The sequence below is a fragment of the Penicillium manginii genome (assembly GCF_028828005.1).
Source record: "Penicillium manginii strain IBT 31320 chromosome Unknown utg000008l:1.0-3226943.0:1.0-3228205.0, whole genome shotgun sequence".
Lineage (NCBI taxonomy): Eukaryota > Fungi > Ascomycota > Eurotiomycetes > Eurotiales > Aspergillaceae > Penicillium > Penicillium manginii.
Window position 1 is genome coordinate 814,716 of NW_026643109.1, and position 14,479 is coordinate 829,194.

At 51.2% G+C, this 14,479-nt stretch overlaps 4 protein-coding genes across 4 annotated transcripts; 2 read left to right on the plus strand and 2 right to left on the minus strand.

Annotated features, from left to right (window-relative positions):
* Nucleotides 1–1,593: 1,593 nt before the first annotated feature.
* Nucleotides 1,594–7,061, plus strand: N7533_010952 (uncharacterized protein; the record flags this gene model as incomplete). The annotated part of the gene is made up of 4 exons (XM_057107602.1): nucleotides 1,594–2,424; nucleotides 2,490–5,442; nucleotides 5,505–5,629; nucleotides 5,700–7,061. The coding sequence occupies 4 exons, from the start codon at nucleotides 1,594–1,596 to the stop codon at nucleotides 7,059–7,061; spliced, it is 5,271 nt and encodes a 1,756-aa protein (XP_056954980.1).
* A 1,805-nt stretch (nucleotides 7,062–8,866) lies between these two features.
* Nucleotides 8,867–10,232, minus strand: N7533_010953 (putative mitochondrial carrier protein; the record flags this gene model as incomplete). The annotated part of the gene is made up of 3 exons (XM_057107603.1): nucleotides 8,867–9,747; nucleotides 9,856–10,045; nucleotides 10,203–10,232. The coding sequence occupies 3 exons, from the start codon at nucleotides 10,230–10,232 to the stop codon at nucleotides 8,867–8,869; spliced, it is 1,101 nt and encodes a 366-aa protein (XP_056954981.1).
* A 522-nt stretch (nucleotides 10,233–10,754) lies between these two features.
* Nucleotides 10,755–12,074, minus strand: N7533_010954 (putative eukaryotic translation initiation factor 3 subunit EifCh; the record flags this gene model as incomplete). Its single annotated transcript, XM_057107604.1, has 4 exons — nucleotides 10,755–11,331; nucleotides 11,430–11,899; nucleotides 11,972–12,011; nucleotides 12,067–12,074. 4 exons carry the CDS (start codon nucleotides 12,072–12,074, stop codon nucleotides 10,755–10,757), a joined length of 1,095 nt encoding a protein of 364 aa, XP_056954982.1.
* Nucleotides 12,075–13,258: 1,184 nt separating this feature from the next.
* On the plus strand, nucleotides 13,259–14,409 carry N7533_010955 (arylformamidase; the record flags this gene model as incomplete). Its single annotated transcript, XM_057107605.1, has 2 exons — nucleotides 13,259–13,365; nucleotides 13,458–14,409. The coding sequence occupies 2 exons, from the start codon at nucleotides 13,259–13,261 to the stop codon at nucleotides 14,407–14,409; spliced, it is 1,059 nt and encodes a 352-aa protein (XP_056954983.1).
* Nucleotides 14,410–14,479: the final 70 nt, after the last annotated feature.

Here is a 14,479-nt window from a genome sequence, read left to right on the forward strand (position 1 = left end):
AGGATGTGTTGCGCGTGCGCAGAGCAGCCCAAGGCAGATGAAACCTGCAGTGATCGGGGAAATAATTGGGCTAATGTGGAGGGGTGGTCGTATGAGGGTTCAAGTTCACCTGGATGCAGCAATTCATATTGTTGCTAGATAGTACTATTGTTGTCGAGGTATACTTGGCCAACTTGAAATATGCTCAGGTACGGAAACATAGTAGAGTGTAGTACTTACATGCTTCTGCTATTGGGGCTGCTCCACAGTGCAGAAGTACAACATAAGTACAGTACTTCTACTTCTACTAGTACATAAAGTAATATCGTAGACTACTACTACTACAGTAGGCAGGAGTACAGTACCCTGTTCCATGCAGACGGGCCTTCCCGCGGACTTGAATCGGGCACCCAAATCCATGGGCCGCTGCTCGGGGTTCCATGGGTCTGAACATCCAGCTCGAGTTTAATTGTTGACATTCAATTTTGTTGTTTTTATTATGCTAGTTACTACGGAGTACTGTGTGGTATAACCCGGACATGCGGTGTCGATATGCAGAGTATCATGGTGAGTTCTAGTAAATACCAGCGAATCGCCAGGGTGCAAGGGCCCAAGAAAAAGTGGATGATGGAGGGGCGCTCTGGTGATCGATAGGTCCGGGGATCCATTTGCTCTCTGTCTCTCTGCATCTGCGTCTGCAGGTGATGGCTTGCTTCAATTTGCTCTCAAGTTCTCAGATGCCACCCCATCACATCCAAGATACTGTGCAGGATCTTTTTTCTCACTCGGCACTAGCATGGTGTTGGGGACTATTGAGTCGCGATTACGACTCTGGGATATTTTGGCGGCGATCGGGTTCGTCCCAGCCTTCCTTTTTTCAATTTTTTTTTCTGCTTCTCCGGAGTTCGTAGCTTATTTTATGGATTGTCTCGGGAACAGGCTTTAAAACAGGGGTTGAATCAGATAGAATGTATCGAGAGTAATTCTTAGTGATTAGTAGACTACGAATCCTACTCACTGACAAGAAGTAGATAGTTAATTAGTCAACTACTCAGTACCTAAGTAGTTGTTGTCGACTGTACAATTTACTCCGCTACGACGATCATCCTCCACCGTGACCGCCCCAACTCTCCAGAGCAGAGGTACTTGTACTTTTCATCCCTGCCTCTCCCTCTTCACCTGATCCCTACTTTCTCCCTAACTTTTCTCCCCTTGGTGGCAAATTCAGATCTGATTCATTTGATTCCTGCCCTCGAACTTGCTCCGAATTACTTACGAACTACGCTCCTCCGCCCACCACCCATCCGCTCTACAAAAACATACCGGTAGAACTACCGACACTCTCCAATCGAACAGCCTCAAAATCGCGCTGGTCGTGCTGGGCGGTATTCTCATTTAATCCACGTCTTCCCACCTCGATTCCCTCGAACGCCAGCGAAATCGACCCCGCCGCATTTCCTTGACTCATACATAACCCAGCGATCCTCCGCGGGGTCATTCGAGTCCAATCACCCCATGTGTTCTCCCCCAACAACCAGCGAAACAGGTCTCTGATCTGGCCAGCGCAAAACCCGGAACCTCCCACGCTCGCGATTTCGACTTTAACCCTCCGCCATGGAAGTATACGCCCCGGCTCTCGTCCCCGGCGCAGGACCCCCGAGCCCCGTCGCAAAGGAACAACAGCGCCGAGAAGATGCGGTCAATCAGTGCATGCAGGATATCTGGGACGCTCTCATAGAGATAGAGCCATCGCAACATGGACATGGATATATACCCACTGCCGAGCTCTGGGACTTCGAATTCCGCTCGCCTGTCCTCCCGTCCTACACTCAGCCCCCTCCACCATCCTACGAAGATGCGCTCGCCGACGTCCCGCCGGAATACTACGATACACTTCCTCCTCTCGCCGAGCGACGGGTTGCGAAATGCGACTCGTCGGCTCCACCTATGCCAGTGTCTAAATCACGCACTGGGAAGGCGCGGTCGTTTTGGAATGATGCGCTCGGGGATTTCGATATCGATTTTGCGGAGCCCGTTGGTGTGCGCGAGCATAAGAAGAAAAAACCCGCGGCGAAGAAGGTTGTCCTGGCTGCTGCGCCCGCTGATACGGGTGGTGGCTCGGATAATGCTGGAGGTGACGCGCCCAGTGGCGATGGAGGTGGTGATGGAGGTGGTGATGCAGGAGGTGGCGGTGATGCAGGTGGTGGTGGTGGTGGTGGAGATGATGGCGGCGGTGGTGGTGGTGATGACGATTGGAATGCCTGGGGTACCGCCGGAAGTAAAAAGAAGACCAAGAAGCAGGAAGAGGAGGAGGAGGAGGAGGCGCGCAAGGCAGCTGAAGCTGCCGCTGCGAATAATCTCAGCTGGGCTGACGACGCAGATGGGGGCGGTGGAGATGACTGGGCTGGATTCGCAGAAGTCGGAGGGAAAAAGAAGAAGGGCAAGGTAGGCTTATGACTCACAGTTTCTGGCTCTCACTGCGTATCGTATTCGCTGACTTCCAATTCCAGGACGAGGCGCCGGGTGGCTTCCAAGATGTCGGCCTGAATGACGATGCGCCCCAGCTTGACTTGAACTTTGATACTGGGCCCAAAACCGGAGGGACTGGTTTCAGCTTCGGTGGATGGGGCAAGGATTGGAGTACTGGTGGTAAAGGCGATCCAGGCCTCGGGTCCATTGGTGATGCTAAAGGTACAAATCCCTGGGGAGATAATTCTAAGAAATCAAAGACCCCTGGCGGGTTTGACTTTGGGGATCTTGGTCCTCCGGGCCCGGCTCCAGTCGCTGAGGCAAAGGAAGACGATTGGGGTGCCTGGGGTACTGCCACCTCCAAAGACAAGAAGAAAAAGAAAGGACTTCTCGACCCCGAACCAGAACCTGAACCTATACCTGAACCGGTGGCTGAACCCGAGCCTGAGCCTGAGTCTGAACCTGAAGAGGAACTTCCCCCAGATCCAACAATCGAGACTTCGTACCTGGGCCTCTCGAAAAAGGAACAACGGAAGATCAAAAAGGAGTGGGAAAAGAAGGTGAAGGATATCGAAGAAAGGAATAAGCCGATCAGGGAAGCAAAGGAAGCCAGGAAAGCAGCCAAAGAGGAAGCAGCCCGGATGGCCCAGGAAGAAGAGGAAGCTAAGGCTCAAGAAGCCGCCGCTGTTCCCGAGGATGACTTCTCCTGGGACGTGCCCACGAAATCCAAGGACAAGAAGAAAAAGATAGACCTTCTTGCTGACCCCTTGCCAGCGCCAGACCCACCCCCAGCGGACGACGACTGGATGGGTAGCTGGGGTACTGCTGGTAAGAAGAAGGACAAGAAGTCAAAGGCTGAACCCGAGCCACTAATTGAGGACCCTCCGCCGGAGCCCGTTCAAAAGGAGGACGACTGGGGGGCCAGCTGGAATGGCACAACCAAGGAAAAGAAGAAGAAAAAGGGCAAGGAGCCTGAGCCCGAGCCTGAGCCAGAACCCGAGCCTGAACCTGAACCGGAGCCTGAACCAGAGCCGGAACCTGAACCTGAACCGGAGCCTGCACCTGTAGTATTGGATGAACCATTATATGAAGGCTGGGCGACCTTGTCCTCGAAGGAACGAAAGAAGCGTGAGAAGAAGCTAACACAGAAGGGACTTGGTATTCCGGGCAAGGATGGTTTCCAGCTTCCTAGCGACAAGCCCGCCGAACCAGAACCCGAGCCAGAGCCTATACCAGAACCCGAGCCTGAGCCTGAACCCGAGCCTGAACCTGAACCGGAGCCCGAACCGGAGCCAGAGCCTGAGAAGCCGGCCGACGACTGGGGTAGCTGGGGTGTGACAGTGAAGAAGGATAAAAAGAAGAAGAAAGGCAAAGAAATCGAAGAACCGCCACCACCTGCACCTACCCCTCCTGCACAAGGCCTTACTCCGGAACCCGATGCCGATCTCCAAAATGGCGACGACATCTGGGCTGAACTTGCTCCGAAGAGTAAAAGCACGAAGAAGAAAGCTCTCGAGCCTCCCAAGGAAGAAAAGCCTGCCGCTAAGGGTTTCTGGGGAAGTTTGATGGGCAGCTCCGCGAAACCCAAGACACTCAAGAAGGAAGCCACTCCGAAGGAAGAAATACCAGAGGAAGACCTTCTTATCGATGTCGGGGACGATCCTCAAGAACCTGAGCCGGAACCTGTACCTGAACAAGAACCAGATCCGGAGCCGGAGCCAGAACCTGCACCACCTGCAGCGCCAGAGCCACCACCCATGGAGAAGTCGAAATCCAAGACGAAGACATCAAGCGCCAAACTTTCCGTGGCCGAGCGTATAAAAGCCCTCGAACAAGCCAAGAAAGACAAGGCGAAGGAGCTGGGTTCTAAAAGCAAGAAAAAGCCTGAACCCGAACCCGAACCCGAGCCTGAGCCTGAAGTTGTCCCTGAGCTAGAGCCTCCTGTAGAAGAAGAGAAGGAACGCTCTAGTGATTATCTTCCTGGCAGCTTCCCCGATGAACCCGAAGCGCCTCCTGTCGAGCCGGAGCCCGAACCAGCACCTGAGCCTGAGCCTGAGCCGGCTGCTGAGCCGGAACCAGACTTGTCAAAGATGACCAAAAAGGAGCTGAAGAAGTATAAGAAGGCCCAGGCTGATAAAGAGGCTGCTGCTGCTGCCGCCGCTGCCGCCAAACCACCAACTCCGCCCCCTGCTCCGGAGGAACCGCCTGCTCCAGAACCCGAACCTGAACCAGAGGCAGTGCCAGAACCCGAGCCAGAGCCAGCAGATGAAGGTGCCCCTCCGACACCTCCACCAGAGCCCGTTGAGGAGGTTCCAAAGCCATCCAAGAAGGACCGCGCGAAGGTTGAGAAAGCGAGTAGTTCAGGCTGGGGCTTCTTTGCAGGTGCTCCGCCACCAAAGAAATCCAGCAAGAAAGAGAAGAAGGTTCTAGAGGAGGTAGAGCCACCCAAGAAGAAAAAGGAGAAGCCGGTCGAGCCAGAGCCAGAACCTGAGCCGGAACCAGAACCTGAGCCAGAGCCAGAGCCAGAACCTGAACCTGAACCTGAACCAATTCCAGAGGTTGAAGATTCTCCTCCCACCAAACCGAAGAAATCCTCCAAATCGAAACCTAAGGAAGCCGATCAAGAGCCGGAGAAGTCATCTTCTGACCGCGAAAGGCGCAAGGAGCGTGAAGAAAGACGGGCGGAGCGGGAATCCGCAGATCGCGATGCTCGTTCCTCGAAGCAGCAGCGTGCAGCAAAGATGTCCAGCTTCATGTTCGGTGGACCTCCGCCGCCGCGAACAAAGTCATCTCGTAGACCAGACGGTGCTGCTGTGAAGAAACCTTCATCCAAGTCAGCTTCTAGGCGGGCATCTGAAGATGTGGACGAGGGTGCCATGCCTTCCCTTCCACCTGAAAACAAGCCTGAGGTATCGGATAAGGCCGCTAAGCTGATGGGCATCAACGCGTCGAAATCAAAACGGGACCGGCCACGTGCAGAGAGACGGAAGTCAAGTAAGACCACATTTTCACCTAAATTTTTTTGCAGAAATAACTAATACTCGTGTGTCCCACAGCCCGAGATCCTTACGCCATTGAAGATGACGACTTGGTCATGGTTGATAAAGAAGATGTGGAAGATCAGTCGCCAAAGGAAGGTTCCAGAGGATCTGCACCTTCGAAGCGAAAATCGAAGCGAGAGGTGAGACTTGAATTCCAAAGGACTGATCGAAAAAGGGGACGATCAATAACTAACAAGGAGTTTGGTGTAGTCTCGCCCCCGAGGTGACGATGAAGATGCCGTCATGGTCGATGCCGAACAAGCCCGCGCGGGTCCAGATGTTCTATCAGGTCCTGAAGACATTGCTTTCGTCGATGCGCCTCCCAAAGAACGTCGCCTTAAACGATCCAACACGCTTCCTCCCAAGAAACAAGAATCCGGAGGAATCATGGGTCTTTTCGGTTCCTTGAGGAAGAACACCCGCCCCGAAATGCCCGATCGTCGCAAATCCCGCTCATACCGCGACGAAGAATCGAAGGGCCTGACTGAGACAGAGCGCGAAGACCGCCGACCACGCAGAGAGGATCGTCGTCGTCGCCCTGCGAAAGCCGATACCGATGCTGAAGGATTCACAACAGATGCCGCAGGCGCAGCAGGCGGCGAAACTGAACCCGAAGACGCCGAGGCACACCGAGCAGCACGTCGCGCAAATCGCACTTCTCGACAAGCGCCCTCCGAAGCAAAACGCTCTTCCCGCCAAGCACCCTCCGAAGCACGCGAAATGGAAGCACGTGAAGCGGAAGAACGACGCGCCAGACGCAAAGAAAAGGAGCGAGCCCGCGAAGTTCGCGAACAGCAAGCCCGAGAAGAAGAAGAACAGCGCCGCCAAGCTGAAAAGGAAGCACGCCGCGCTGCACGCGAGGAGCGGCGTGCAAAGGAAGAAGAAGCAGCCCGTGAAGCAGAAGCAGCCGCTGCAGCCAAAGCCGCTGAAAGACGCGAGCGTCGTCGCCAGCGTGAAGAGGAGGCCAAGGCCAAGACCCAGAGCCGCCGCCGCTCCCGTGTTGAAGAACCCATGGACCCATACGCAGCTGAAGAGCAGGAGAATGATCGCCGTCGCGGATCGCGAACAGAAGATCCTAAGGCTCGGCGTCGCAAGTCAAAGGCACCGCCTCCGCAAGAACAACACCGTAATTCCCCATATGACAGGTCAGGCGGCATCAACCACGGCGACACAGGCGGGCCTAAGAAAGACAAAATCTCATCCTGGGTCTACTCGCAAGCAGATGAACCCCCAGAGCCACCGCCAATCATGCCCACAGTCCTCGACATGCCTCCGAACGAAGGCAACGCTGCCTCTCTATCCTCGGATGAAGAGGCCCGCCGCGCCGTGCGCCGCCGTGCGAAACGTCGTGCCAGATACGGCGATATCCCCGATGAAGAGATTGACGAGATCCGCTCGCGAAAGAGAGAAGCTCAGGGTCGTGTGAAGAGTTCTTCCGGTAGTGGGGACTACGAGCGTGATCGTGGAGCACGATCTCATGGTAGTCGGCATGGAGATCGAGAGCGGGAGCGTGCTGCACCGCCGAATTCCGGTGGGAAGAAGAGCTGGTTTAAGAAGCTTACTACGTTTTGATCTGCGGTTGGTTGTCTGAAAATACCAAGTACTCTGTGGATTATGTATATGTGGCGTTGAACTTTTATTTTGTTGAAAGTTGGTTTTTTTGTTTGGAGGCTTTTGTTTCGTCCAAAGGTTGTTTATGATGCTGTTTATGATGTTGATATGGTGGCATGTGTGGCTAGGTCCACTACTTTATTCCCTTTACGACAGATATGATACGATTACTATGATTTCAATATACTACGATTTATGCTACCTCGATACCTGATTTCTATCCTCCTGGGTTAAACAATACTAGCAGCGCTAGTGGGTTTGAGGCGTATCTGCCTTAAATCAAATTTAACCTATACAAGGCGACGATAGCGTCTAACCGACCACGTCAGTTTTGGATCTCTTCAAGTTGAATAAAACCTTCCAATGGAGTACTAGCAGGGTCTAGCACTAGAAGAGTCAGCGACTTTCGCTTCTAATTCAAGTACTACTAGTGCTAGTAGAGCTGCGGGTTGAAGCTTTTATAGTGACGCGCTCATTATCCATGCTAACCCCAAAAGCAGACTCAGAGTCTGTCTCGCTGCTGATGACCATCCTGGCTAAAATCTTTATTTGCACTCGCTCTGGATCCTCTCGGCATACTATTTCTGAAACTTCTTTGCACTGACTCATCATTTAGGTAGTACCATTGCTCCGGTTTTTCTATCCCGCGTCAAGAATTTGCAATTTCGTGAATACTCAGGATGTCTACTAGTAAACGTGTCGACTGATATAAATTAACTAGTTTAAACAGCTTACTAGATTTGACTCAAGATCGGAATGATGTTTTTAAAAGCTTGCAACTATAATTGAGGGGCTCGAACTAAATGACCAAGCGTCGGACAAGAGTCCTGAACCAGATATAGCCTCAAAGGTCAAGTTCGTAGATACAGGAGCTACCGTCGTCGAATTTCTCGAAAGCATTCCCGATTTTCCTGTCACTACGTCATCTCGGCCGACATAGAGGGTATAAATCTCTCGCGTCATGGTAGCATATCTATATTACAGATCTACGTCCACCCTACCGACAAAACCTTTTTCATAGACATCCACACCCTGCAAGAAGTTTGTCAACGGCCTTGGCAAATGCATCGAATGGGACGCTCCAACTACACCCATTAAAAGGGCAGATTGGATCCGTGCCAAAAAACCACGGTAGGCTACTTTTTGCGCCAGAGTGTGACGGAGCGTACGAAATCTTCAATCGTCGCCCGTTATCGGAGGATATTCTGCAATATTTCTGCCAGGATGTCGAATTCCTGCCTAGACTTTGGAAGACCTACCATATGAAGATGACGTTGATGAAACAAAACTGGGTTTTGAGAGAGAGTATCTAGCGCGTTAATTTATCTCACATGCCGCGTTATAATGGACAGTGAAGAGCAAAGGCCCTTGCCCCGTTCTGTCCGCTATGAAATCTATTGATGATAGAGTATCTTAGCAAGTTGCTTTCGTGGCTTTTAGATTTATGGACTGTATAACTGCAAGACTAATAGCCGTTGTGGGAATATATTTAAGTTCCCGGAGGTCAGACTGGGGTGATGGAAAGGAATGATACTGCTTTTCTTGGGGAAGATCAATGGCACACTCCAGGCTTGATTTTTCGGATTTGATATACTAGTAGCTATTGTGTATATAGTAAAACTTCAAACTATCTTATTTTTCAACAATGCTTTGGTCCGAGTCATCATCGAAATTAGTTAAACCAACATCTAGAGTACTGCGCGAAATGTGAATTTTGAAAAATTATCTAGGTATGCATATCCTCCCTAGTTCTCCTACATACTCCCTCAATCAACACCTTCCAACGCTTTCCTCCGATTTTCCAAATAGAACCGCCCACCCTCATAAAGACTCAGATACAAACTCATAGAGATAGCCGTCCACCCAGCACGAATCGCACCACCTTTAAACAACCCCCTCATGCCCTCTTTCTGTACGATCTCTCTCCAAACTTCAATCGTCCCTTTCTTCGCACCTGCAGAAACACTCTTTCCCACTGCGTGCTTCCCATCTTTAGACCTATCCTCACTGGCAGACAACATAACCCGCGTCTTAACAACATCAATCGGCGTCGTAACTGTCGAAGCAACAAGTCCAGCCAGCGAAGCCGATAGACCCGTCAGCCCAGCCCGCTCGATAAGTTGCTCCTTCATTCCATCCGGCGGTCTACTAATACCACTCGCAGCTCCTTGATCTTCGCCAAGTCCCATTCTCACATCTACCCTTCGTTTCCGCCGCCAATCAATTGCGTTAGCACGTAAATACTCAAAGAGCGGAAATTGCAGGCCTGTGAATGGGAGGTTTCGTCCGACTAGCGCGGTATATCCACTCCAAAGGCGCCAGGGTCGAGACTTGAAGCGGGAAAGCACTTGGCGCATGGCTGTGACTTTATTTTGATTCAAGTGGTGACTTTGCTTTTGGGAAGTCTGTACCATTTGCGCATTCTGTTTTAGGACTTCTGCGGGTGTGAGGATGAGACAGGAGACCATCTCGGCGGTTGATGAGGCGATGGCGTGGATTATTGGTGTTGGGAGGGAATGGGTGAAGGGTAGTTTGAGAGTTGTGTTTGAGTAGTACTGCGTATAAAACTGGCTTGCCTGTTTCGTCGAAGCTGATGAATTGTGTAGAGTACTCTTTACTGCTTCGTAGGTTGTGAAGAATGCTCCAGCTATTTTGCAGAATTTGACGTTAGAAAATCGTTTGTAAGGTTTCTGCACTCCCTTTTATTTCTTCGTAAATTGAAACAATCCGGGCAAGAGGAACCTTGAAGACATACATGAGGGAATTGTGGAGAACACCACGCTCCATACGCCTTGGTATAAACCGCGGAAAAGTACATCGCGTCTTATGGCGCCGCTGCGTGCATCTTTGAAGACTCGCTCGTAATTTGGTGATTGGATGCGGGTTTTTAATGTGTCAAAAGGGTAGACGATGAAGTCAACAACCACTGCGGCGAAAGCTCCAGCCTGTAGCATCGAAATTTAGCCAAGATCCATGGATGAAATTACTAGTAGTATGTTCATTTTAAAGCTCTTCATAGTTTCCGACGCTGCATTTAATTGTCGATCGACGCTGCATAGTGTAGGTGGATCTCTAGGTGGATATGTAGATGGGTCGACTTACGACCCAAATGTCTGAGTGCGTGTTGTACATGGAAGATGGCTTGTAGGATAGGAAGGAAGTATGGATGATGAGAATGAAAGATCTGAGACGTTATTTAAATATATATAACCTCCTCTAACCTGTATGACAGCACCTGGAGGATGAAGTCATGTCAATCACGTGGGATCGACTGCCCTATGCGGCTTAGGGCTAAATGATCTACGAGGTACAAAGCGGAGTACGATCGAGCAAGTTCAAGTTACTACAAAGTAGCTGTACCTACAGGTAGATATTTTGGATACTAGTAACCAAATATAAATAAAACGCTGCAATCATGTCTAACATAATTGTTTCTATGGGCGGATGCGAGTCCATACATGTCGCGTCGCACACATCAGACAGGAAAAAGAAAAGGGGACTCGACATCGACACGGGTCATACAAAAAAAGAAGAAGAGGAAGTCGTATTAACATCCAGAGAAACATTTTCCCTCCCTACGCCGTAAAAAGGTTTCATGCAATCCCAAAATAGCCGTTCATCACCTCACCGCGCACTTGCACTTGCACTTTGCATTTATTTAGCAACCTCACCGGGAAGCAGGTTGCCCTTGGCGGCGAACATCTTGCCGGTAGTGGCCGAGACGAAAGCATCAACCTGGCGAGAGAATTGCTCCACTTGGCGGGTGTTGAGCATGCTCTCCAGGCGGCTGGGCTCAGCGGGGAGCTTGAAGAGGCGCTGCCACTCGTCCTCGGGGAGGAGGGGCTGCTTGAGGGCGGAGCGGGTGGCGTTCTCTTGGGTGCGCTTCTGCTTCCAGTTGTTGATCTTCTGCTGCTCACGGCCAAGCACACGCTGGTAGTACTGGTAGTTGTTGGTCTCGGTGTTGTGGGCCTCGATGCTGTCCAAGAGGAGGTCGCAGTTCTTCTCCAGGTAAGGGTCGATGTTGAGCGCCAGGTTATCGAAGTTGGGGGTGAGGATGGAAGATTTGGAGTAGGGGCTGGCCTCGAGGGCGGCGAGCGAGGGGGGAAGGTCGGTCGGGGCAGCGGAGGGGGTCTGCAGCTGGTGGATGAAGGAGGTGATCAGGTGCGAGTTGTGGATCTCGACGGGGAGCTCGTCAAAGATGTCTTGGTAGCGAAGGGTGGACTTTTGGAGACTAGAATAATTTGTTAGCTATTTTGATCCATTTTCACCCGCTGTATGTTTGGTCTAGTCGGCCGTTTTGCGAGTCTTTCGTGAGTCTGTGGTACGTACTCCTCGGAGTTGAACTTGTTCTCCTTGAAAGCCTCGACGAACTTGGCGGAAAGGCGGAAAGCGCGCAGGCTGAGGCTGCCCTGGGCACTGCGGCTAACATCGTGGACAAGGGCGACTGTCCGCTCGTTCAATTCCTTCTGGTAGAAAAACTGGTTCTCGATCACGTTCATGTTGACGAAGTTGCCCATGTTGGCGCTGGTGTACCAGCCGACGCTGTTAGCGTCGACGTTGACCTCGCGCACCATGCGGATCATCTCTGCCTGGTAGGCGGCGTTGGCCTTGACGCGGGGAGCAGAGGCAGCGGGGTTCGGGGTGGCATTGTCGAAGTGCGACTCGGTGGGCAGCTCGACAACGGGGAAAGGGAAAGAGTTGGTGATCTCGAGGGTGCCCTCAATGTCCATACCGACGAGGGCGCCAGTCGCGGTAGTCGGGAAGGTCTGGTTGCAGTGCTTGATGATTTTCATCACCACCTAGAGCGTCGGGTATAAGTATTTCTCGCTGGCGAGGGAAGGGAAGATTTTCCAGATTCGAGGGGATCGTACCAGGGCCTCGACCTTGACGGCCGCGATGGGAGATTGTACTCTAAAAAGCGATATTAGCAAAGAAACATGACTGTAGGACAGATCTGGAGACGTACTCGGCCATATTGACGTGGGGAATGTGTTGGGATGTGAAAGACGAAGGTGGATGGCAGCCCGCGAAGGTTTGTGTGCCAGCCCGACTTTGACAATCGTGAAAAGGGTTTAGCGTGGGACGAAGAGTGGTAATACCGTACACATTTCTTCCATGCGGATGGAGGGGCAATACGGTATGTAAACACCGCCCGGCAAAATTACCAACTATGAATGGAACAAGGAATTTCTACCATAATAGTTACTCAGGGATGGTGATATCAGTTGGATAAAATGAAGATGGTAATATGAATGAATTCCAGTGTTTCTAAAATTGCAATCCTGAGCAAAACCCGAGTTACGCCGAAGCATATCCATACAAGTACTAGCTAGTTGTCCTAGTAATAGACTTACTAGTAACTAACTAATATTTACTGAGTAAATGTACTAGAGCAAATTCTATATGAAAACTATGCGTAACCGCAGAAAGGAAGTTAAGTTATAACTAGTCACATCGTAGATAGTTATAAAAGGATTGAATTCCCATGTCCTGCCCAGTGTGTTGTCATAGAGAAGGTATTCAAATTCGGACCCATTTATCTGACCACACTCTTCATTAAACAGCTGGGATCTTGATAGATAGTACCGGTATATACGGCAACTCTTGGGGTCTTACAATAACTACAATAGCATCAATATAATTGTTCTTGGGCTAGTGATTCCACTGACGGACATGCCGCACCTATAGATCCACCACATGAAGAACGTAACAACAATCCCCAACTAGTAGTAAACATGGAACAAAGTAAATTCATTCGAATAATTAGAGAGGTAGATTCATTTGGTACAAAATAGTCATTCCACACCGCTATGTCTACTACTAGTAGTACTAGTACTATTCCTTTGAGCTCTTAGCTGGTCTTTTGTCTATGCATGCGACTACTTGTAGTATTTCCGAGTCACCGTGGCTGTATATCTCGCTAACCTGTACAACATTTTCACAAATAGATTTCCCCAGTCATCTCTGTAACGTATAGTCTATAATATACTCAATATAATTCCATATAAATTATTTTACCCCGCAATGGAAGCCATTGGAATGTCCCACTGTTATCGATAATCGGCCCCAAGCCTTATCGAATTGACGTAGGATCCTTGGGGCTTGAGTATTCCAACCTCCCATCTCGAAACCTCAAAACACCCCCAACCACCAAGACCATGGCCACCGAACCAGGCAAACGAACCGTCTCATATGGACGATTTCACAATCTCCAAACAATCTCCGTAGCCACCCTCCCACCGCGCCCCAATGGCTTCTGGGTTATGTACGTTTCTCCGACAAACAAACACCCCACCTCTATTGCAATCTAGTCCAACAAAGCGCAAGGAAACCATAAACTAACAGGATCAAAACCAGCTACATCCACGGCGGCGCCTGGCGCGACCCAACAATAACAGCAGACAGTTTCGAAAAAACCGAAAACATCCTCCGCGCAAGCCCGCACCTCCCCATCGCAGGCTACGCCTCGATCTCCTACAGGCTAAGCGCACACCCAAACCACCCCCAAGACACCGAAGAAACACCAGCCCAGTCCCTACGCACGGCAAAACACCCAGACCATATCCGCGACGTCGAGGCCGCACTAGCCTTCCTGCAAAACACATACGCCTTCGGCGATCGGTACATCCTAGTCGGACACAGCTGCGGCGCAACACTAGCCTTCCAAGCCGTCATGGGCGCAGTCGCAGGACACAGGGAAGTGCGATTCAACGGTGGCGTGAATGACTGCGGTGCTGGCGCCGAGACTATCTCGACTTCACCGGGGCCCCTGCCTCCTGCGCTGACGTCGCAACCTACCGCCATAGTCGGCGTGTCTGGGATATACGACCTGCGCAAGCTGCGCGACGATCATTCCAGTATCGACGCCTATCGCGAATTTATTGACGGTGCCTTTGGGGCGGATGAGTTACTTTGGGACACGGTTTCGCCGGCGCAGATGATTGGGTCGCGGGGGGTGGAGGGTGGGTGGAAGGGTGGAAGATTAGCGATTCTCGCGCATTCGAAGGATGACCAGCTTGTTGATCGGGGTCAGTTGGATGTCATGCAGGAGGCATTGAAGGGGTGGGAACGGGGGAAGGCGACGAGGCGGCGTTCTTCGGCGCGTTCTTCTACAACGGTCGAAGAATCGGGGAATGATGATGGGAGTCGGGCGGTTAGGACGATGATCATCGAGGGGGAGCATGATGAGATTTGGAGTGAGGGGGAGCAATTGGCGCGGACGATTAAGTATGCGTTTGTAGAATTGTTGAAAATGGGAATTGCGCCGGAGCCGGAGCCATTTGGGGGCGAGAAGGTTCCTTCTCGATGAGATGGATATATTAGTAGTTGATGAGAGTGACTTACCACTGTTTGTCTTAAGGCATGCATTCTGGCACCTT